This window comes from Xenopus laevis, chromosome 2L, assembly GCF_017654675.1.
Source record: "Xenopus laevis strain J_2021 chromosome 2L, Xenopus_laevis_v10.1, whole genome shotgun sequence".
NCBI classification, from domain to species: Eukaryota; Metazoa; Chordata; class Amphibia; order Anura; family Pipidae; genus Xenopus; species Xenopus laevis.
Genome location: NC_054373.1, coordinates 67,559,608 through 67,584,561, shown reverse-complemented (window position 1 = coordinate 67,584,561; position 24,954 = coordinate 67,559,608). Strand labels below are relative to the sequence as shown.

General features: G+C 41.6%; 1 protein-coding gene across 7 annotated transcripts in view; it reads right to left on the bottom strand.

Moving 5' to 3' along the window:
• The window catches only part of dcaf6.L (DDB1 and CUL4 associated factor 6 L homeolog), a 112,789-nt gene extending 101,411 nt beyond the window's left edge, over window positions 1-11,378 (bottom strand). For 4 of the 7 annotated variants that reach the window (XM_018244984.2, XM_018244986.2, XM_018244985.2 and 1 more), the window contains exons 1-2: window positions 11,020-11,378; window positions 10,711-10,841 (exon numbers count right to left, since the gene is read on the bottom strand). In XM_018244984.2, coding sequence (XP_018100473.1) covers window positions 10,711-10,801 — 91 coding nt within the window. In that variant the 5' untranslated portion in view covers window positions 10,802-10,841; window positions 11,020-11,378. The remainder of the gene's footprint in view (window positions 1-10,710; window positions 10,842-11,019) is intronic. The other 3 variants (XM_018244987.2, XM_018244988.2, NM_001122878.1) reach the window with 2 other exon arrangements.
• Between the last annotated feature and the right edge of the window lie 13,576 nt (window positions 11,379-24,954).

Here is a 24,954-nt window from a genome sequence, read left to right as displayed (position 1 = left end):
AAAATTAGCTTTTCCAAAATTCATGGTTTTTGTTGCCCCAGTATATTTTTGTTTTTTTGCCATTATGGTCACTATTACCCAGGGGTTCAATGACTTGCACATTTGCTATAAGTTCTGGGTCATTTGAGATCACTAAATCAAGAATAGCATTTTTTCTGGTAGGCTCCTCAACAACCTGTGCTAAAAAATTATCGTGCAATAAGTTTATAAACTTGTTCCCATTAACTGATCTGGCAGTACCGTTGCTCCAGTCAATATCTGGGTAATTAAAATCCCCCATTATCATTACCTTACCTAAACTAGCAGCCTTTTCTATTTGCATTAGGAGCTTTGTCTCTTCCTCCTCACTTACATTAGGGGGTCTATAACATACTCCTACAATTAATTTGCTGGATTCTTTACAATTGGTGAAGAACTCCACCCATACGACTTCTGCCCCCTCATTTTCTAACATAACTTCCTCCTTTATATAAGCTTTTAAATCCTGCCTTACATACAGGCATACCCCTCCTCCTTTGCTATTGCCTCTGTCCCTCCGAAACAAAGTATAGCCACTGATATTTACTGCCCAGTCATGCGACTCATTCAGCCATGTTTCAGCCACACCAATCACATCATATTTTCCTTCCAACACCAGCAGTTTCATAAATGAGTTCAGAGGCCTGCCATCTATACGACAGCATCAGCCTCCCTCTCTCATGGCCTACTGCTATCCCCGCCCACTCGTAGGCGGAAGAGTTGCTGTAAAGTGCCGTCTGAGACTGTAGGACAGCACCGTCAGTCTCCCTCTCTCATCAAATACTGCGATCCCCGCCCACTCGTAGGTGGAAGCGTTGCAGTTGCAGCATGGCCAACCCTTTGCCTCCGGTACCGCAGCAGTTCAGATCTCACTCTGTAGCATCACTGAGGACTGCCCAGGAGCATCAGAAGAGGGACCCAGTGGTGACATATTACTGTGAGTGCTCCTTATCTACTGTGACACCTAGGTTACACAAAACACTCACACACCTCCTGTAACTCTTATTCACCTTCTGTACCCCTCTCTCACTTCCTGTACCTGTCACTATCCTCCTGTACATTTCTCTTATCTCCTGTAGTTCTCACCAACCTCCTGTCACTCACTCGCCCTCCTGTCCCTCTCATTCACCTTCTGTACCCCTCTCTCACCTAGTGTACCTTTTACTTTTCTCCAGTACATTTCTCTTACTCCCTGTACCACTCACCCACCACCTGTAGCTCTTGCTCTCCTCCTGTACCTTTCTCTCTCCTCCTGTAACTCTCATTTACATCCTCACTCTCCTCCTGTCCCTCTCACTTGCCTCCTGTCCCTCTCACTCGCCTCCTGTCCCTCTCACTCGCCTCCTGTCCCTCTCACTCGCCTCCTGTCCCTCTCACTCGCCTCCTGTCCCTCTCACTCGCCTCCTGTCCCTCTCACTCACCTCCTGTCCCTCTCACTCACCTCCATCCCCTCTCACGCACCTCCTGTCCCTCTCACGCACCTCCTGTCCCTCTCACGCACCTCCTGTCCCTCTCACGCACCTCCTGTCCCTCACCACCTGTCCCTCTCACTCACCTCCTGTCCCTCTCACTCACCTCCTGTCCCTCTCACTTACCTCCTGTCCCTCTCACTCACCTCCTGTCCCTCTCACATGGAATTGTGACTGTGCCATGCTTCTATTAGTTTTGGGGTATTTATACATGGAAATGCAACCGCGCCATCCTATGAGTTTTGGGGTATTTATACATGGAATTGCCACTGTGCCATCCATAGTTTTTATGTCTGTATACATGGTTGTGGCCCTGGTCTGCTTTTTGCCTATTGTTTCTGGTATTATACATGAAATTAATGTGTCATAATATTTGGACTGTATACAAGAATACCATATAGAGTAAAACCTCAGTTTTACATACCCTTATTCCCAGGCTTATTTCACACTGAGTTGTAAAAATGTTTAGTTGTGCCTTGTCATAAACTGAGAATTAATATCTGGCCACCACTAAAGGTGTTTACAGACCATCCCTGCTTCCATGATTTTTTATCACTGCAGTCTGTACCAGATTATTTTGACAATACCGTTACAGTGTTATAAAATTTTAATTTTAGTTGTACAGCACTTTGCCCTTAAAAAGTGTTCCAGTTTCAGTAATTAAAATAACTTTTTAAATTCAGTTCTAGGACATTAGGTCAGTAAATGTTGGTAACTGCCCACAACATGGGCTGGGGGGGCCCAGTTTAAAATTTTCGCACCAGGGCCCCTATGTGTCTAGTTACGCCACTGGAGGACAGTGAGGTTGTGGAATGCACTGCCAGGGGCTGGCTGATTCTGTTAATGCTTTTAAGAGTGGCTTGGATGATTTCTTGGACAGACATAATATCAAAGGCTATTGTGATTAGGCTTGGGCGAATTTGACCCGTTTCGTTTCACCATAAATTCGGCGCCAGCAAAATGTCTCCGACGCCCATTAAAGTCTATGGGCATCAAATTTTTTTGATGCGCGCCGCCATATAAGTTTATGGCCGTCATTTCCGCAGCAAAACAAGTCCTATTCCTAATTGTGATACTAAACTCTATAGTTAGTACAGATATGGTTATATATACAGTCATATGAAAACATTTGGGAACTCCTCTCAGCCTGCATAATAGTTTACTCCACTTTCAACAAAAAACAACAGTGGTATGTCTTTCATTTCCCAGGAACATCGGAGTACTGGGGTGGTTTCTGAACAAAGATGTTTTGTGAAACATATTCAGTTTTGTGAAATTAAATCAAATGTGAAAAAAATGCTGTGCAAAAGTTTGGGTAATTTTGCCAACTTGAATGCATGTAACGGATTACTGGCAACACCAAATTGGTTGAATTAGCTTATTAAGCCTTGAACTTTATAGGCAGGTGTGTCTAATCACGAGAAAAGGTATTTAAGGTGGTCAATTGCAAGTTGTGCTGCTGTTTGAAGAGTGACAGCATGTGATCCTCAAACCAACTCTCAAAAGATCTGAAAACAAAGATTGTTCAGTATCATGGTTTAGGGGAAGGCTACAAAAAGTTCTCTCAGAGGTTTAAATTGTCGGTTTCAACTGAAAGGAATGTAATCAGAAAATGGAAGGCCACAGGCACAGTTGCTGTAAAACCCAGGTCTGGCAGGCCAAGAAAAATGCAGGTGCGGCATATGTGGAGGATTGTAAGAATGGTTACAGACAACCCAAAGATCACCTCCTAGAACATCTAACTGCAGATGTATCTGTACATCGTTCTACAATTCAGTGCAATTTGCACAAAACATCTGTATGGCAGGATGATGAGAAAGAAGCCCTTTCTGCACTCACGCCAAAAACATTCGCTTGTTGTGCTTTGGACTAATGAGACAAAAATTGAGTGATTTGGTCATAACAAAAAGCGTCTTGCATGAAGGAAGAAGAGCACCGCTTTCCAAGAAAAACACCTGCTACCTACTGTCAAATTCGGTGGAGGTTCCATCATGCTGTGGTGCTGTGTGGCTAATTCAGGGTGTGGGGCCTTGTTAAAGTCGAGGGTTTGGATGAATTCAACTCAATATCAACATTTTCAGGATAATGTTCAAGAATCAGTCACAAAGTTGAACTTACGCAGGGGTTGAATATTTCAACAAGACAATGACCCGAAACACTTCGAAATCTACAAAGTCAGATGCAGAGGGAGAAATACAATATTCTGGAATGGCAGTCACAGTACCCCAACTTGAATATCATTGAAAATCTATGAGATGATTTGAAGCAGGCTGTCCATGCTCGGCAGCCATCAAATTTAACTGAACTGGAGAGATTTTGTATGGACGAATGGTCAAAAATACCTCCATCCAGACACTCATCAAAGGCTATAGGAGGCGTTAAGCGGCTGTTACATTTGCAAAAGGAGGCTCAACTAAATATTGATGTAATATCTATGTTGGGGTGCCCAAATTTATACATCTGTCTAATTTTGTTATCATGCATATTGCATATTTTCTGTTAATCCATTAAACTTTATGCCACTGCTAAAATACTACGGTTTTATAAGGCATGTTATATATTAAAAGGAAGTCTCAGCCAATGATAAACAAAACTCTAAAGAATTATGAGGGGTTCTCAAACTTTTTCATATGACTATAATGTATGTGAAGGTATGGAGGGGTGTGTGTATGGATGCTGGGTTTCATTTGGAGGGGCTGAACTTGATGGACTGTCTTTTTTTTCAACCTGATTTAACAATGTAACTATGTAAATATGTAACTAAACAAAAGAACAAGCAAAGTGCCCATTCTGCCACTCAATGTTTTAAATATTGTTTCTGCCTTAATGCAGGCAGAATTTTAATGATAACATAACTTAAATATAGCTAAACCACTGAAGCCTCAAAACAGTTTCTGCACACAAGCTTTTATCCATCTTAATGCGGAGCATTACTACAGTTAAGACTGCTGCAATTGAATATGATGCTTTCAAGGCATACATCAAGATACTTTTGCACTTCTTAAATGCTAGACATGGTTTAGCCCACTAACAAAGCTATATTTTATCATTTCTTTATCACTATGTTGAGTTAAAAATATAAATTCTTGGGTTTGTTGCACAAGTGTGCAAATTATTTATCATTAAATTTCAGTTTTTAAGTCATTACCAAAATGAACAAATCATGTTTTTAAAGCAGGGTATGATAAAAAATAAACAGCTGCGATTTTCTAGTATTCCAGGTAAAGCACTATAAAAGTTGACAGTTTCTTGAAGATGCCATATTGTGATTCATACCAACACTGCTGCAAAACTAAAGGTATCTAGGCCAATTTGAATCTGCCCTCTCCCATCACTTCTCAAACACCTATGCCCAAATTACCATCAATTTCTTAAAGGAGAAGGAAAGGCAAAAATAAATACCTATTTACCTGTAATGTACACCCCAAGACCCTCAAATTCGCTAAGGTAGCAATCCACATAGTCCTTTCTAATCATGCAGATTCCATGTCCTTGTTACGATTGCTTATTTATTCAGGCAGACGCCATCTTAGTAAGGTAACGAAAGCTACCGTCGCCTCCTTTTCCTTATTTCGCATGCGCGGAAAAAAGAAAATCTTAGGAGCTCATTAGGGAACAGCGCCAGCAGCTCAGTAGTGTTACAGGGGCGAATGTTTATTAAAGGGGCCACTGGCCACCAATGTATATTACAGGGTCAATGCTTCAGGGTCAATGATGACGCACGCATATTCATATTAGCCTGCGCTTCATCATGAATAGGAGAAAGGCAGCGCCCACAGAACATGCGCAGTGGATGTAAATTATACCCTAAGCGCCTCAAGGCTGCCTCTGGCAGCAGGAAAGTAGAAGACTGCGTAAAGCGTGACGTCACCCAAGTCCCACGCTTCATGTTCCTATGAGCGCAACTGCTTCCAGATTAGACCAGTAAGAAAACTTTGAAAACGCTAGGTAAGTTCTTTGTCCACAAGACTTTGAGTAGAGGCCTATTTATCATTTGCCTTTCCTTCTCCTTTAATGGGGTTTATAACCCCCTTTACTCCTTTGAATTCGCTTTCCTTCTCGTTTAACACTTTAAATATTTATAGCCTGTATGTTGCATTGTTAACAGGTCCCTACTGCCAGTTTTTTATTTTGTTTTATGGTGAAAATTAAATTCTTTGTGCCAAGGGACAACCATTCAAGGTCCTGTAATACCTCCAGTTTAAACATTCCATATCATGCTGATCAAGTGTATAATGATCCAGACATGAATTGAGTGACAGGGCATCATAACGGATATAAAGGGCTTCATACTACGGAGTTACAGAATTGCAACTTGCTGTATTGGTGCCTTCTTACACAGGAGTGACTCAACAGCCACTGATTTTGTTGTTCATAGCTGTTTTCTAACATTAAGTTGAGCAACATCACCAGTAATGATTGTCTTCAATGTTAAAGGACATGTAAAGTATTTTTGTGGTGCCAGTCTGTGTGCATAAAGCACCTTACCCTGACCCCAACCGCATCATTTTCGCATCCCCATTCGGATCCTACGTCCTGCACCGTCACTTTGTGTGTAACTGCATTAAACTTTTCACCCGGCGGCCATTTTCCCTGCCCGGCGTCATCGCTTCTGGCTTCCTCTTCTAAATGCGCATGTGCGCATAGTCCCTTCTGCACAAAAACTTGATAACGCAAGCTTCAGCTGTACTGAAGCAGAGAAAGGGCGCATGCTCCCCACGCCAAACTACAAGGAGAATTCTGAAGGGAGGGGGGAGAGGGAGCGAGCCAGCTGCCGATATGCAGACAGATCAAGGGAACGGAGCAGCCGCTCTATTAACTTCTCAGTGACTGCAGAGGCAGGTATTTAAAGATCACAGTAGGGCTTTTTACAGATAAGATCTTTGGCTGGGGGGGTTAACATGTCCTTTAATAAATATGCTCCTAACTGTATAAACACAACATTCTAGAAAGCTATACATATTTCCTAATTACAACAATAGGCAAAGGCATGTTCAGTACAAGCATTACACAGTGAACTAGTATTCAGTCAACAATGTTATTCTCCTATGATAAACAATACACTAATATAACACAATATCCATTTTCTCTAAATTAAGTAGTCTGTTATAATAGAATGAGGCAAAATTAGAGATGCACCAAATCCAGGATCCAGTTTGGGTATTGCAATGAATTTAATGTTATCCAGCAGAATTACATACTAGCAACAAAAATACTTCATGAAATGCAGCTCGGTGTTGCACAAGAAATACAGTTTTCCCAGTAATTATATAATAATAATAATAATAATACTCTTCCTAAATTCTGTATGCTACTAATTCTATTTATGACCATACACTACCATTGTACACAAAATCGTATCTCAGAATCCCTGAAATGTGACCAATTTATTTTTAGGCTAGCTAGAATTCAAGCCATAAACCATAAGACTAGGGCTGCCACCTTTCTGTTTTTTGAAAACGGTGCAGTGACATAGACAGAGGCAGGGTGAAGATATGTTAGTGTCAGGGGCAGGGTTATGCTATAAAGGGGCTGGAATGTGGCAAGTTATGAAGGGCATTGTCTGTCCCATGAGCAGAGATTTAGCTAGGTTTCAGAGCTGTGAAACCCAGACAGATAGTTTTAAACAGGGCAGCCCAAAAGAAAAAATGGCTGCCCGGATCAAAACCTGAGAGGTGGCAACCCTACATGAGACCTTTTTTTGTTTTTACTTGAATGTTTATTGAAAGTAGAACAGAATAATAAAAAAAAGTCAAAAATGACCAGTGCATGTGTTGCAGCGCTGTACTATGCCCTGCCTTTTTTATCTTTTGTTCATAATTTTAAAAACAACCATGAATAGTTCCAACCCAGTTAGTCATAGTTATATTGTTGGAAAGATCCAGACTATTATTTTATATGTAGAAGCATCTATTATACTACCCATGGATGGGGCCACAGGCTGTTTAAATGATCTGGCAATACTATTTCTTGAAGCTAGCACTCTCATAAGAATCAAGTTTTCCCATGGATACCGATAATGCAAAAACACTACCTAAACTTCCAAATGTGAAGAAACATATTTTGAGACAGAATTTCCAAATTCTTAAGATTAAAAGCAAACCAGAATACATTTCCCTAGCCCCTTGTGGAATTAAGGATTCTGGGACTCGGACTATGAACAACACAAGCAATTTTCAAGAATAGACGAGCACTCCGTTTCTTAAAGTCCCAAAGTCCATCCTTCCACAATGGAACAACATAAGGAATGGGGTTGCATAACACGAAGTCTAGTATGAGGTTGGAAAAGGCACTTATGAGTATCAATGATTAATTTTAACAAATTATTTTTAGAGGTTCATACAGTGTTTATGCACCTTTTCTACATAAGCCCAAACTAAACTAGATCATGTAAAAAAGGGGACACATTTTTCTATTTACGGATACTCCTCTATCCACCAAAGCAAAGAAGTGTTTGGAAATAAGTGCCAGTCTATGAGGTTTTAAATTAGCAACTGCACAAAATTTCCTTATTTATTTCTATATGGTTTATGTATATATTGATATAATAATTCTGTGATTGAATCCACAGGGAGCTAATTACAGGGAACTAAAACAAAAAAGGTGATACAGTAAGATATATATTTGTAAGATATATATATATAATACACAAAAGCCATGAATATCCTGTAAATTATATCCTTATAAACGGTGAGTAGTGATGTCATCAGTTATAAACGGTGAGTAGTGATGTCATTTCTGTCACATGACTTACTAAAATTTGTGTATTATAATAAATAAAGTACCCCCAGTTGTAAAATATGAGGATATTAGAAGTTACCTCGGAGTTCCATGACCTGTATAAAAACACTCGGCCTTCGGCCTCGTGTTTTGATATGGTCATGAAACTCCTCGGTAACTTATAATATCATTATATTTTACAAGAGGGGGTACTTTATTCACTATATATATACAGTAAGATATATACAGTGATATATATTTCATATACAATATATGAAAATTATATAAGAACAAGCATGCGGGGGGGGGTCGCAATATGCAGGCTGGTTGGCGGGCCAAGGGGAGTCCTTCCTGTAAACAGCAATGCAGATATATAAATATAAAAATGTCAGTGTAAAAGACTGAACTTCTAGGTCCCGTTATAGGCCATTATATATAAAATCTGCTAAATGGTACTGGTGTGAAATGCCTCCATTTTAGACAGTTCAGCAGTGGGGCCTACAAGGACCTGGGCCACCATTGTAAAAATTGGAATGCAATGTTTTATCATAAAAACAAAGAAAATTGCCTGGACTCTCCATTGCTACAGATAAAGGGTCTGTTATCTGAAAACATATTATCCTGAAAGATTTTTCCAAAACGTGTTCTATTTTAACAATTTTTATTTTGGTGTCTTATTTCAATTTTGTGTGTAATAAGACAAGTACCTTAAACTCAATGTTTACTAAGTTGGTATATATCCATTTTGACAGCATAATACAATGGGTTTTTATGAATGTTTATATGGTTCTTAGTAGCCTTAAAAAGTAAAAAAAGGAATTATTGTGGGTGCCAAATGTAAGGCACACCCAAGTGAGTGTCCTGTTTGACCCATTCCCGGTGCATATGCGCAGTAGATTTAAAAGAAAAAAAAAAAAATTAAAAATAGATTTTTACTTCAAAAATATGTTTTTTCACTGCACATCCAGAATGGAACATAAATAAGCAATTAAACTGAATCATTAAATAATTTACTTAATCACAATGTTATTTTCTGGTGTTTTTTTCAAGTGCAAGTACAGTATGACCTTGAGGAGCTCCAATTATCATTCTTATAAAATTTGATGATTACAACATCTGTCAATATCAAAAATGCCACAGCCAATGACTGACAAAAAATATGCACATGTACCTGTAGTTCAATTATAATTTACTAGGCTCCAGACCAGAGTTTGCCAAGGCTCATCTACAGCGGAGTACACAACATTGTACTCTGCTACTAACTACATTGTGACTCTCACCAAATATGTTGCATATAACAACTTAGGAAGTTAGGGGGTCCATAGATGTTAAGATTTTTAAAAGATCTTTTCGTTATTGTAGGACCAAGCTTATCCTGAAAAGATTTTTAAATGTACGATTTGCCAATCAACTAAAATAGAAGATTTTTACCTTGACCGATCGATTTTCTGAACGATGTCAGACGAAAAATAGTTAAATGCACAATCTTTCAGTGCCCACTAATCTCACGATAATTTGACAGATTTGACCGATTGAACGAAAATTGGTCATTAGGGAGAAAAAAAAATCGTAATGTCTATGGCCACCTTAAGACCCTGCCATTCATCTTTTGGATGTTTATTACAGTATAATTTGATACGCGGGCGATAATATTCTGTAGAATTCAAGCTTTGAGGTGATTTTCAGAACCACAAAACTTTGTAGTCTAGTAGTTTGGAGAAGAAATGCTTATTTGGCCAATATGACAGAATTTGTAACTTCCAAATATGGTATCCTTTAGATTATCCTACAGTTTGTGGAATATTTAGGGGCAGATATACATATGGTCGAATATCGAAGGTTAATTAACCCTCGATATTCGACTGCCGAATGTAAATCTTTCTACTTCAAATATCGAAGTTGAAAGATTTAGCGCTATTCCTACAATCGAACGATCGAAGGAATAATCGTTCAAACGTTTAAATCCTTCGAATCGAACGATTCTAAAGATTTTAATCCATCGATCAAAGGATTTTCCTTCGATCAGAAAATTGTTAGGAAGCCTATGGGGACCTTCCCCATGGGCTAAAATTGGCCTTGGTAGGTTTTAGGTGGCGAAGTAGGGGGTTGAAGTATTTTTTAAAGAGACAGTACTTTGACTATCGCATGTCGAATAGTCGAACAATTTTTGTTCGATTCAAAGTCGAAGTTGAAGTAGCCTATTCGATGGTCGAAGTAGCCATATTCGACCATTCGAAATTCTAAGTATTTTTTCTTCTATTCCTTCACTCGAGCTAAGTAAATGGGCCCCTTAGTCTTGCAAGACAAAGTACAAAAACAAACCAAGACATTGTCTTTCAAAAAGTATTTCTATACCTCCTAGGGGAATGGATCAGTTGCAAATATGGAATTCACATTGCTTCAATTTTGTCTGGATAAATATCCGAAAGGGGTTGATGCTATTTCTATATATGCAGTTAGTCTTAAGCTCATGACCTTTATTTCTCTTGGCAAAAACACTCACCCAAATAGTTGAGACGGACCACATCGGGCTCACTCAATCCAAGAGAGCGGTTCCTTACATCCCATAGTAGACCTGAGTAGCACAGTGACATAGTCCAGCTCCTGTTTATCCTTTCAGCCTGTCTTGTCCAACTAAGAAAAAAAAAATTAAAAAAAAGTTGACTTGTTTGGAATTGTATGGGTCTTGATTAGGGCTTGCCTGTGTCCATAATACAAAGAGTAAATGACACTTCAGTGTTATTTGTTAAAGCACCTGACATATTATTATGGAACACCATTCAGTTATGTCTCTGCTTACTAATTTACTTACAATGGCAATCGGATTTCTTGGAGCAAGATAACAGCGACTCGTGAGTAAACAAAATCCCAAGGGCTTGATTTCGCCTTTAAGCTTCGTCGGGAAAAACGGCGCAAGACTCAAGGGAAGGCGCCCCCTTTACCTGGTACAGACTGCCGCTGTAAAGTTCTGCCAGGCGCTTAATGCGAGCAAGACACAGGGCCGGAAGCAGTAAGGGAAGCTCGGGCAGCCATGTATCCTCCTACCCACTCATCTGACCAGCTAACCGTGTTTGTTTGTTTGTGATTGAGGCGATGAGTGGCAGCAGCTGAAGCAGTGACAGAAATAGAAAAGAGCCCAGGATGGAAATGGAATTGTTCGTCTCAGTACGTCACAGTGACCTGTAATATAGGAGGAGTTAAAGACACGGAATGGGAGGGGGGAGTCGCTGAGTTAAAAAAACTATTGCTCGAGCCTTGGTAGGTTTGTTGGGGACTGAGGTTGGCTGCAAGCCTGCAACAAAAACAGAAGAGATTTTTTGCAGTAAAATTAAATATAATGTGATTGTAACATGCAGGCACGAGCTGTGGAATTTGACCAATATCGCCTTTTACCACTTTCAGAAACCACAGGCTGCCATCATTAATCATAGGGCCCCATACTAAGATAGCTTGGTCCTCCCCCACTGCCTGGGTGTCCCAATTATTAGTCCTCTGGTCCCCTGGCTTATGTGGTCGGCCAACAAGTGAAATGAGAACCCAATAAATATAATGCCCCTTACTAGGTTGACCACCTCTGATGATCTAAGCCACTCCCCAATTTTGCCAAACCCCCATTCCATATCCTTGCAAGTCCCATCTAGCACTTCATCTAGCTCCCCAACCCATGTCACAACCCACCCAATCACACTTTTCCATCTTGGGGCCCCTGACACTGGTGACTGTTTCACACGACCTGGCTGGGTTGCCACCTTTTCTGGAAAAAATACTGGCTTTCATATATATTTATCTTTTTTCCCTATTAATAACATTGGGATCAGCAGGTTGCAACCCTAGCCTTGGCCAATGTCCAGCAAAATTTTAATGTTGGCCTTTCCCTGACTAAACTTGCCATTGAGGACATGTTTGTTTAGCTGTAGTCATGAGAGATCTTTCCATTCAACCACAGCTAGAGTTGCCACCTGGCCTGGCCAGTAAAAATTATGGTTGATTCCAATGTTCATAATAGGGAAAAAAGATAAATATATAGGAAGGCCGGTAATTTTTCCAGAAAAGGTTACAACCCTAACAACAACCCAAATAGGTATTCCTTCCCCAGCCATGAAGGCCACATTTACAGTAACAAAAATCGTTTCAGTTGTTTTTTAAATGTTTCACTGTTCACTGCTTATCAGGCTTGGCTAGTAATCTCAATAGTAAAAGTTATTTTTGGCATGAAGGAAAATGCAAGTGAGAGTCGAAATAAATATTAAAATAAATTGTTTGTGTCGTTGTATTCCTGTTCCTGCTATGAAGTAACAAATGTTTTATCTAAAACCAATGGAGTTTGAGATTTGAAAGGGAACAAAATACTACAACTGTGTCAAAAATTGTCATGTTTTCTAGAAGAGCCACTGTGACATATCACACTTTTAGATATTTATAACAAATTCAAAATAAACTTAGAACATAGACAAGTAGGTACCGTTTCCAAAGACTTAAATGTAGTCTAAACATACATTTCAATTAGATTTACACATTCCTTGTTTAAATATCTGTATTATGGACGGCTAAGAATAAGTTTAGAGCTTTTGGCTTCTTGGGGCCCTTACACAACCTGGGCACCTCAGCAATTGCTGGGACTGCATCCTATGTAATTAAACATCTATATAAAAATGTCTTACAGAGATTCAGGTATTGCCTGCAACAGAAGGAGCTACATCACTGCTATAAAACAACTATCCAGAACATTGTTAAAAAGATTGTCATTATTTAAAATTTTATCAGTGTTTCCATTTGTATAGTCCAGTGCTATTTGCTGCATTGCTATGTGCTAGTAACTTCATGCTGAAGAAGAAATACATTATCAAAATAATTCCTTACAGATATCACAAGAGTTTGTGGGATAATCCAAAATTAAATCCTCTGCTTTACTGTAAAATCTGATCAGATAAAGCTAAAGTTATCTTGTTCCTACTTATGACAGTAAAATGTAGTCAATGTGTTGCAGTTAGAAAAAAAGTCAGGCTATAGCTCCTCAAACAAAAAAATGTATTATGCAGTATTCCCTTCAGATTAGTTAAACTACAATTTTTATATGTAGTTTACCTATTTTAAGACATGCAACTACATTTGATGTGATCTATTGATGTCAGTAGAGTGATCTACCTACACATGCTCTAAGCTTGTTTATTTGCTTCTAATGCCAGCACTAAGCAGTTGGATTTCCTTTGAATCTCTGGTGCAAATCCCACTCCCTGGTTGTTTGTGCAATCTTGGTTGATTGTCCTGGGTTTTCAGTCTGTTGCTCTGATATTTGTGAAGGACACCAGTAAGGAAATACACCATTAAGTAAAGGTGGCCATACACCGGCCGATAAAAGCTTCCGACAGACCGAGTCGGCAGCTTATTGGCCCGTGTATGGGGCCCCCTGACGGGCTTCCCTGATCGAGATCTGGCCGAAAGTCGGCGAGATCTCGATCGAATGGGACTAAAAATCCCATCGGATCGCGGCCGCATCTGTTCGTTGATGCGGCCCCACGATCCGACCGCCCGTTACCATTTGTTAGGATCCGATCGTTGGGCCCTAGGGCCCACGATCGGATCAGCCCGATATTGCCCAACCCATAGGGGAGAGATCCGCTCGTTTGGCAACATCGCCAAACGAGCGGATCTCTCCGTGTATGGCCACCTTTAGAGGAAGTATTGTGCCATCCATACAGGCACACAGGAGAACCAGATAAACTGCACTAAGACAGCATGTACAGACAAACAGTGGCAAAGTACTTGGTACCAGCAGCAAGAGTATAGGACATATAAGTGGGCTGCCCTTCTTACCACTTTTCTTGTCTTGGTTGTGTGGCAAAGAAGGTTAAGGCTAGTGTCACATGTTGATGTCAGGACAGAAGAGCATTGAGTTATCTCCAGCAAATATACATTACTGGAGAAAATGAAATGTGGCACCATGCATCACAGCTACAATAGAACCTGGCTTGCAGGCCCTGATGACATCACTAGCATTATCATGTCACTGTTTCGAGAAATTATTATTAATGCTCCTTCTATCTTGGCTGTTTGCCACAAACTTGGCATGATGTGAAAAATCCTATGATACTTAATGTGATTTTTGGTTCCATTACCAAAACAAGAGAGTGGGCAACAATGGCTTAAGCTGTCCCATACTAAGGAGGCATAATCTCATACAGTGTATTATACTGTCTGTAACACCAAATACAACTTGTTTAGCCAAAAGTTTGCTAAGTTTTTATGTGGCAATGCCTTCCAATGTGTGGCAAATTGGAATGCTTTTTTTACACAGCATAATAAATAGACCGTCTATGTTTTGATTGAAGGCTTGTGGGAATGGTCAGAATGCAACTACCTGCCCTGGATTGCTTCCCATGCTGTTTAATGATGCTAATGCTAGAGGACGTGTGGCCCTTTCCTTTATGAAGAAGCACTGATAGATAATATTCCTTGATATGCCCAAAAAAAGTATATGGTTTATAATGGTTTTGATTAAATACATCCTACTATTTTCCTACCAGCTTTTTCTGTAATTGATCATGTGACGATTGATGTCATAATGGTCACTCCAGATAAACAACTGGCTTACTCAATGCGTGATCATGTGACCACCGATGTCATAATGGTCACTGCAGATTAACAACTGGTTACTCAATGCGTGATCATGTGACCATTGATGTTTTTTTACACATAACCAAAAATATTTAACATTTCGATTATTGTGTTGAATTCATCTCTTGATAGTACTGTCTTATGCCAAAAAGCTTTTTGCAAAAAACATACCCATATCATGTTTTCTTATAATTTATCCAATGTATTGATTAGAAAATGTTTGTATAGTGTGCTGGTGTGCTCCTATAGCCAATGTGATGCCATGTATCGGAAGGTTAATCTGGCAGTCCTCGTGCTGCCGTGGATTGACTGCCAGTCAGTCTGGGTGTGTGACCGTGCCATCCTGTACTGACTAAGAATAGCGACAGTGTTAGGTTAGTGTTAGGGAGGTCAATCCCACACCCCCATCCCAACCCCAATCCTGAAAACAATCCCACAGCCAGTCTGGGTGGTGAAGCCAGCCGTCCGCAAAGACTAGCTTCGAGTTAGGGACTAGAACAGGGACAGTGTTAGGGGCATGGCACCAAATTAACAGGAGTCACGCACACTTTTCACTTCCCAATAATTAAAATTCTTTATCTTTTGAAAAAAATTAAAAGCGTAAATATATTTATGTTGGCAAAGAATGCGTTTAGATGCAGAGTGTGTCACTTTGCAGTTTCTATAGTTCTTTATGTTCTTCTATTGGTTATCTGATCTTGATGCAGTATAGACATATTTGCAAAAAGGCAAGTTTAGAGTCTTCTTGCAAATACAGGGGTGGCATCGGCGGGGGCAACCCATATGCCTGCAGCATTTGCTTGGTGCACAGGTCGCTCCATTGCCCTTTCTTTGCTCTAGGATCATCCTGGAGCAAAGTGAAGGGACCCGCTGGTAAGTTTTTATTACTTCTGACTTTAAATAGTGTTGTGCTTTGTCAACAGCCCCATATTTTTTTACACATAACCAAAAATATTTAACATTTCGATTATTGTGTTGAATTCATCTCTTGATAGAACAGTCTTATGCCAAAAAGCTTTTTGCAAAAACATACCCATATCATGTTTTCTTATAAATTATCCAGTGTATTGATTAAAAAATGTTTGTATAGTGTGCTAGTGTGCTCCTGTAGCCAATGTGATGCCATGTATCGGGAGGTTAATCTGGCGGTCCTCGTGCTGCCGTGGATTGACTGCCAGTCAGCCTGGGTGTGTGACCGTGCCATCCTGTACTGAATAAGAATAGGGACAGTGTTAGGTTAGTGTTAGGGAGGTCAATCCCACACCCCCATCTCAACCCCAATCCTGAAAACAAACCCAATCCCACAGCCAGTCTGGGTGATGAAGCCAGCCATCCGCAAAGACTGGCTTAGAGTTAGGGAGTAGAATAGGGACAGTGTTAGGGGCATGGCATCAAATTGACAGGAGTCACGCACACTTTTCACTTCCCAATAATTACAATTCTTTATCTTTTGAAATAAATTAAAAATGTAAAAATATTTATGTTGGCTAAGAGTGCATTTAGATGCAGAGTGTGTCACTCTGCAATTTCTATAGTTCTTTATGTTCTTGTATTGGTTGTCTGATCTTGATGCGTCATAGACATATGTGCAAATAGGCAAGTTTAGAGTCTTCTTGCACATACAGGGGTGGCGTCGGCTGGGGCAACCCATGTGCCTGCAGCATTTACTTGGTGCACACGTCGCTCCATTGCCCATTCTTTGCTCTATGATCATACTGGAGCAAAGTGAAGGGACCCGCTGGTAAGTTTTTATTACTTCTAACTATAAATAGTGTTGCGCTTTGTCAACAGCACCATATTTTTTTTCACATAACCAAAAATATTTAACATTTCGATTATTGTGTTGAATTCATCTCTTGATAGAACAGTCTTATGCCAAAAAGCTTTTTGCAAAAACATACCCATATCATGTTTTCTTATAATTTATCCCGTGTATTGATTAGAAAATGTTTGTATAGTGTGCTGGTGTGCTCCTGTAGCCAACGTGATGCCATGCATCGGGAGGTTAATCTGGCGGTCCTCATGCTGCCGTGGATTGAGTGCCAGTTAGTCTGGGTATGTGACCGTGCCATCCTATACTGACTAAGAATAGGGACAGTGTTAGGTTAGTTTTAGGGAGGTCAATCCCACACCCCCATCCCAACCCCAATCCTGAAAACAATCTCACAGCCACTGTCATCCCCATATTTTTTTACACATAACCAAAAATATTTAACATTTCAATCATTGTGTAGAATTGGAGGAAATGTTTTATGATATAGAGGGCAGAAGTTGAGTTGAGAGTGAGTTGAGAGCTTCATCTTTAATTTGTTTTCGGTTGTGATGAGCGAATCTGTCCTGTTTCGCCTAGCTGAAAGATTCACAAAAATGTGAAAAAAATTGCAAAACGGCAAAAATTTAACGAAATGCATTGAAGTCAATGGGAATTTTTATGAGCGACAATTTTTACACACTCAACAATTTTTATCGCTCAATATGCATTAAAGTCAATGGCCGATTTTTCTTATGCCGACTTTTTTTGTCCTAATGGGTGTTTTTTCTTATGATGACTTTTTTTGTCCTAAAGCATTAATGTTAATGGGCATTTTTTCTTATGGATGTTTTTTCTCCACAATATCGCAGAAAAATTTGCACATAGCGAAATTTGGAATTTTGCCGCAAATCCGTGGCTGGCGAATAAATTCGCTCATCACTATTTTTTGGGGAAATGAACTATGGTAGGCAGGTTAGCATAGTATCTGCAGCATAGAAACAGGGGCACCACAGCTTCAGGCAAATCATAGGTTTATTTCTGTAAAATCTTCCCAACATAAAGTTCACAGAGAAAACAGTTCAGCAGCATTTCAACAAACTTTTTCAACTTTTACCCTCTCTGGGGCTCTCACCATCCAGAGTGGCTTTTATATTCTTGGACATTTGGGCCTCTCACTAAGCCCTGCTGACTCTCCACTCCAGGTATACCAGCTAAACCTCTGGCTGCACCACACCCCAAACACAAGGAGGTGTCCAGAGAGCACCAATGTGTTATCCCACATCTCATTTATTTGCTGCTCACCTGCAGTCTAATCAGGTATCTACTTTTAGCTGAGCAAATGCAAACACTAAATGGAGCACGGAATGGAGGGCCCATCCTGCTCACCTCTGCTCAATCCAGGGACTCATTATCTGGCTTTTCCTAAGCCAGCAAAAAAACACAATAGTTGCTAATACTCCAGAGGTGCTGCTGAGAAATGTATCAACTAAATGTTGCAAAATTGTATCAGTTTAGAGTCTGCACCTGAATTACTGAGCTGCCAGACTCAAACACCAGAGACAGTGACATTCAACTTTAAACTTAGATTTTGGAAAAAACGTAAAAAATAAATAATGGAAAGTAATTGAAAAAAGTCTTTATTTCTGGGGAACATTCTAAAAACAACTGAATTGAAAAAAGTGTTTGGAAGGTGAACCACCCCTTTAACCCTTTCGCTGCCAGCCAATTTGGCCAAGTTGAAACTTCTATTGCCAGACCGTTTTTGAACATTTTTTGCTCTTTCACTTTAGGGGTCTTGCAGGAAGGGGGGCACATTAGATAGGACTATCTTTATGCCTAATCCTTCTAGGGGTTCTACAGGGATATAACTACCCCCTACTGTGTTGCCTCTCTGCACTAGAGTATGCACTGCAGTTAGTGTACGGGCAAATATTATGGCTTTCCCATACATTTTACTTGCTGCCACTATTACAGAGGGGCCCACCACTTCAGCTGCAGCTTTTATGTAAGCCTCTATGCCATGAGCTCCTGTCATTAGACATCTGACCCCATGCTTCCTTGTAAGCTGCTCTACCCCAGCAGTGACTTGGCTTGGGCTGTTGCCGGTAGCCACTGCCTGTGCAAAACTTTTAGCAGTGGTCACATTGGCTGCAGCAGCAGAAACAGAAGCAGTGGAGCTTTTAGACAAAGGCTGTGACTGGTGTTTTTTAGCATAGCTACAACCAGGTTTTTCAGCTCCCTTTCCTTTAGGAGCCTGAGGTATTTTTTTATAATTTTGTTTTTTATTCCCTCCCATTATTTTACAAAACAATCCACAAAAAAGTAAGCTTAATTCTGCCCCACCTGCAAGCCCCCGGTGAAATAAAGTCAACTATTTCTAAACTTCCCTTGGGTTGCAAGGAGAGCAGATTGAGACATATCCTCTCTTTTAAAAGGCAGGTGCAATTACTTTTGCCTCGGGGTCAAGATACTATTGAGGGGTCCTTTGGTGTTCCATTTGAGGGGGTGCTGTATAAAATTTTTTACTGCACAGAAGAAGTGAGGTGCTTCCTTTGCAAGAACCTGGGACACACTCGCCAGAGTTGCCCCAAAGGGCATATTAAGACCACAGTCCCTGTTCCTGCCCCCAGTACCTCTAATGCAACATCATACCCTGCTACAGCTATTGCTGCAGGCTCCTCAAAGGAGAAATCCCCTTCAGTAAAGAACCTTAAGGTGGTTGTTACACAACCCACCTCTGAAACCTCCAAACCTCCTCCTTCTTCACTCAAGTTATCTAAGGATGCAGCCTACATTTCAATTTCAGCAAAAGAGAAGGGGGGGGGAGGAATGTCAATGCATCCCCCAGTGCTGCAGTTGTTTTTGCCAAAAACCAACTTAACCCTGTTATGAGCAATCCTAAGGGTGTGGGGGTGCCGGTGGTTGTAACACCTGTCATGGTGGAAGCAGAGAGTAGCATTTCCTCTTCAAATGATAAGAAAAAGAGGAAATTTAAATCCAACAGGCTGATACCTGAGGAATGGGTTTCATTGGTCAATGATGGAGCACCCCCATCCAAGGGCAAAAAGGGCAGCAAAACAACTGCTCCTCATGTGGTGATATTGTCTGGTCCAACTGTTGGATGTAATCAACTGGTGCCAGACCATGCACCTATAGACTCAGTTGGGGAAGAGGAGATAAATGGTCTGGAGAAATTTGAACAGGGGATTATGGGTATCCCCACAGAGTCAGGGGTGATGCATCTGTCTCCAACAGGGGATCTTCCCCTGGAGTATAAAGGGACAGCTAATGAAACCCCTGCAGAGTGGGCCGTAAGTGTTCCTGAGGTGCTGAGCTTTGGGAACTACAACCAGCCTCAGTGTTTAGTGCCTCAGGTTATTTCACTCCAAGAAATGGAGAATATTGGGACAACCCCCATACAGGACCCTGCAGACAATGCTGTGAGGGAGGATAATGAGGCCGGAGTTGTAAATATGGAGGATAGCCAGACAGACTCGGTAAGGTCTACTGTGCATGTTAAAATCTATCCTCCAGTCTCTTCCACTGATCCCAATGTTATTGCCATTCAGGAGGCACAGGAGGCAGTGGAAAGGGCAGAGGTTGCCCATCGAGCCTCTAAAGCTCCTGTTGATAAGGAGCCAATTCCATCTGCTACCCCTAAGCAAGTAAAATTAAAGTATTATCCGAGCCGTTGCAGGGTCTCCAGATAGCAGGTGCTTCTGATCCTTCTATTGCAACTTCTTGTGTAGATATTATCAAAGCTCCAGTGGAGAGGGGGAATTATCAATCCCTTAGCCAAGAAGAGTTCATGGATGAGGGGGACATCGAAGAGGAGGTTGACACAGTTGTGACAAATCCTTCTACCCCAATCATCCCAGCTGAGGAACTCAAGATGTTTCTTGAGAGCACCCTTGGTGTTAAATTGGAGAAGAAGCTACATATGGCTCTAGAGAAGTGGCATGATTTGACTTTGGTGATCAGTTCTGTGAGACAATACATCAAGGTCATAAAAGAAGCCAAAAACTATGGAACTGCAGAATATCTCCGTAGTGTTAAGTTCCACAAAAAGTGTTTGTCTCACCAGACCTCTGTGAGGGCTAAAGCATTTACTAACACACAATAATGGCTCTAAGTATAAGCACTCTTAATACAAATGGCTGTCGGGAGCCTTTTAGAATGTTTCAGGTACTCTCCTTTCTACGCCAAGGAGGGTACTCTGTGAGTTTCCTTCAAGAGACCCATATCACTCAGGAGCTTGAAGCGACCTGGCATCTGGAATGGAAGGGCAGAGTCTTTTTTAATCACCTCACATGGACGTCATGTGCGGTGGTGACCTTGTTCTCAGAATCCTTCCAGCCAGAGGTACTGAGTGTTAATTCTGTCATCCCAGGCCGTTTGTTACATCTCCGGGTCCGGGAGTCTAGTGGAACATACAATCTGATAAACTTGTATGCCCCAACTACTGGACCAGAGAGAAAGAATTTTTTTGAAAGTTTATCAGCCTATATGGAGACAATTGACTCAGATGAAGCCGTGATTATAGGTGTTGATTTCAATTACACCCTTGAGGCTAGGGACCGAAATGTTCCCCAGAAAAGGGATTCATCTGAGTCAGCTTTGCGGGAACTCATTGCCCGTTTCTCCTTGGTAGACATCTGGAGAGAACAACATCCAGAAACCTATGCTTTCACCTATGTTAGGGTGAGGGATGGCCGTGTGTCTCAGTCCCGGATTGATAGGCTTTATATATCAAGCCATATTATGTCACGAGTTCTGTCCAGTAATATTAGCTTGGCACCTTTCTCGGACCACAATTGTGCTTCTTTGATAGTGGCAGTTGCACCATCTCTGCCCAAAGCAGCCTATTGGCACTTTAATAACAGCTTATTAAAGGATGAAGGGTTTGCAAAGGCAGTCCGGGAAATGTGGACAGACTGGAAGGGTTATCAGGATGAATTGGCCACACTGAGTCAATGGTGGGATGTAGGCAAGGTTCACCTAAAGCTCTTGTGTCAAGAATATACAAAATGTTTGAGCAGACAGAAAAACGCAGAGATTGAGGCTCTGAATAGGGAGGTGCTTGATCTTGAGCAAAGGCTGTCAGGGTCTGAAGACCAAGCCATGCAGTATGAATATGTAGAAAAGAAAGAGACTCTGCGTAACAAGGAACAGCGACAGGCTCGTGGTGCTTATGTGCGAAGCCGCATGCAGTTACTCTGTGATATGGATCGTGGCTCACGATTCTTCTATGCTCTGGAGAAGAAGAAGGGGAATCGAAAACAAATAACATGCCTTCTTGCGGACGATGGCACCCCCCTTGAAGATCCGGAGGCTATCCGGGACAGAGCCCGGTCCTTCTATCAGAACCTTTTTTCTCCTGATCCCATCTCTCCAGATGCCTGCAGGGAGCTATGGAATGGGCTTCCAGTGGTCAGCGAGGGGAGAAGAGAGAGGTTGGAAAAACCAATCACTCTGAATGAACTCTCTCAAGCACTCCACTTAATGCCCCATAATAAATCTCCAGGGCTAGATGGATTAACTGTAGAGTTCTTCCAGTTCTTCTGGGATACTCTGGGACATGATTTCCATAGGGTTCTAAATGAGGCCCTCAAGACCGATGAGATGCCACTTTCATGTCGTCGAGCAGTGTTATCACTGCTACCTAAGAAGGGGGATCTCCGCCTTATTAAGAATTGGCGACCGGTCTCATTGCTCAGCACAGACTATAAAATTGTAGCCAAAGCTATATCACTCAGGCTCAAGTCTGTGCTGGCAGAGGTGGTTCATCCTGACCAGTCCTATACAGTCCCCGGCCGGACAATTTTTGACAGTGTCTTTCTGGTTCGGGATTTACTACATTTTGCCCGGAAGGCTGGTCTATCTCTCGCTTTTCTCTCCCTGGATCAAGAGAAGGCATTTGACAGAGTAGATCACCAATATCTTTTAGGCACTCTGCAAGCCTATAGCTTTGGCCCACAGTTTGTGAGCTATCTGAAAACACTGTACACCTCTGCAGAGTGTCTAGTTAAAATCAACTGGTCTCTGACTGCACCTCTGGCCTTCAAACGAGGAGTTCGACAAGGATGTCCTTTGTCGGGACAGCTGTATGCACTGGCCATTGAGCCCTTCCTGTGTCTACTAAGGAAGAGGCTTACAGGACTGGTGCTCAGGGAACCTGACATGAGGGTAGTTCTTTCAGCATATGCTGACGATGTCATCCTTGTGGCCCAGGACCTAGTTGATCTTGAGCGAGCACAAGAGGTTTACGCTGCTGCCTCATCAGCTCGGATCAACTGGACCAAGAGCTCAGGCCTTCTGGAAGGTCCTTTACATGTAGATTCTTTGCCTTCTGCTTTTCGCGACATCTCGTGGGAGACTAAAGTCATCAAATATTTAGGTGTCTATCTGTCAGCTGAAGAGCGTCCTGTTCCACAGAATTTCATTGAACTTGAGGAGCATGTTCTTACCCGCCTGGGAAAGTGGAAGGGTCTTGCTAAAATGCTTTCTATGAGGGGGAGGGCTTTGGTGATTAACCAGCTGGTGGCCTCTCAACTCTGGTATAGGCTGACATGTCTTAGCCCAACCCAAGAATTCATTGCTAAAATCCAGAGAAGATTGCTGGACTTTCTCTGGATGGGAAAGCACTGGGTCTCTGCAGGTGTTTCAAGCCTACCCTTGAGAGAGGGAGGTCAGGGAGTTGTATGCATATGCTCTCAAGTACATACTTTCCGTCTCCAACAGATACAGAGATACTTGTATGCAGATCCTTCTCCACAGTGGTGTACCCTAGCATCCAGCTTTTATCATCAGGTACGCAACATGGGTTATGACCGGCAATTGTTTGTCATCGAACCTGAAGGATTCTTAAGAAGCCTCTCACCATTGCCGGCTTACTACCAAGAGACTCTAAAGACCTGGAGCATGGTAACTGTGCAAAGGCAAGGAGGCATTCAGGGGGAGGACATTCTAACTGAGCCCCTACTTTACAATCCATCTTTAAAGACTAGAATGTTGGAGTCCACCAGCATCCGCCACCGCCTTTGCAGGGCTCAGCTAACCAGAATTGGGGATTTCCTGGATTTTGAGAGGTCAGATTGGGTGGAAGCTCGGGCAGTTATGCCACGCATGGGGTACCTTACCACTAGAGTTCCACATCGTCTGCTCCAGGAGATCAAGAATAACCTCTCTCCTGAATCTCACACATTTATTGATGGGGTTTTACGTGGTGGAGAACCACATCCACCTTGGAACTCTCCACCTCCAGCCATAAAAATAGCACCCAAGACCCGTCAATCCCCTGACACACCTCCTTTTCCCAACTTGAGCCAGTTGGAGAATTTTACCTCAACGTGCTTTTATGACATGACAAGAAAGCTATTGTACTCCCTCATGCTCCACACTGTACACTTTCTTGCTCTTGTCTCCCGCTATGATACCATCTGGAGGCGGGTGTTTAATGAGGGTGAGAAACCCCAGTGGCGAGCCCTTTATTCCAGCCTGGTGCCCAGACCCACTGGAGACTTGAGTTGGAGAGTGCTCCATGGTGCTTTGAGCATAGGAGAGTACCTGGTCCATTTTACAGACTCCACAGCTGCTTGCCCATTCTGTGGCAAAAGGGAGTCTGTGTTTCATGCTTATTTTTCGTGTGCCAGACTGCAACCTCTTTTGGCTCTTTTGAGGAAAGTTCACCTGCAGTTCTGGTTACATTTTCCCCTCACGTTTTTATTTTTGGACGCCCAGTATCCCGGGACAATCGAGAGAAAGACCTTCTCTTCAACTTGCTCCTAGCTTTAGCCAAACTAGCCATTCATAAGTCTAGAATGCAATGTTTGGAGGGTGGGAATCCTCTACCGGTAGAGGCTTTGTTCCGGGTGCTGGTGCGTTCCCGCATCCGAGCAGAGTACACCCAGGCAGTGTTTACTGGACGGTTGAGTGAATTTGCTGACCAGTGGGCAATAGATGGGTTGCTTTGCTCAGTATCCCCAGATTTGGTTTCTGTTAAGACAACTCTCACACTTCATATTTAAGTGCACTTTAATTTAAGTGACAGATCTATTATATTCATCATCAACATCTCCTTTGAGGTGTAATTCATTATGGTGAGCAATCACTCACCTGCAATTTGAATAATATTCCAAATACTGCAAAATCAGCACATTTACAGCATTTCTCAAGGGGCAAAAATACAAAAATGCATGTTCACCCCAGAAAACCATATATTTTTGGAAAGTACACATTCTGACGAATCTAATATAGGTATGCATGTCTTTCTACTCCAAAGTACTAAGGCGTAAAGCGTTCCTACATTAGCTAATTTTTATGACATTACCGAAAATCATCTCAATATTGCAAATCTGAAGCATCGTATCTCCCACATAT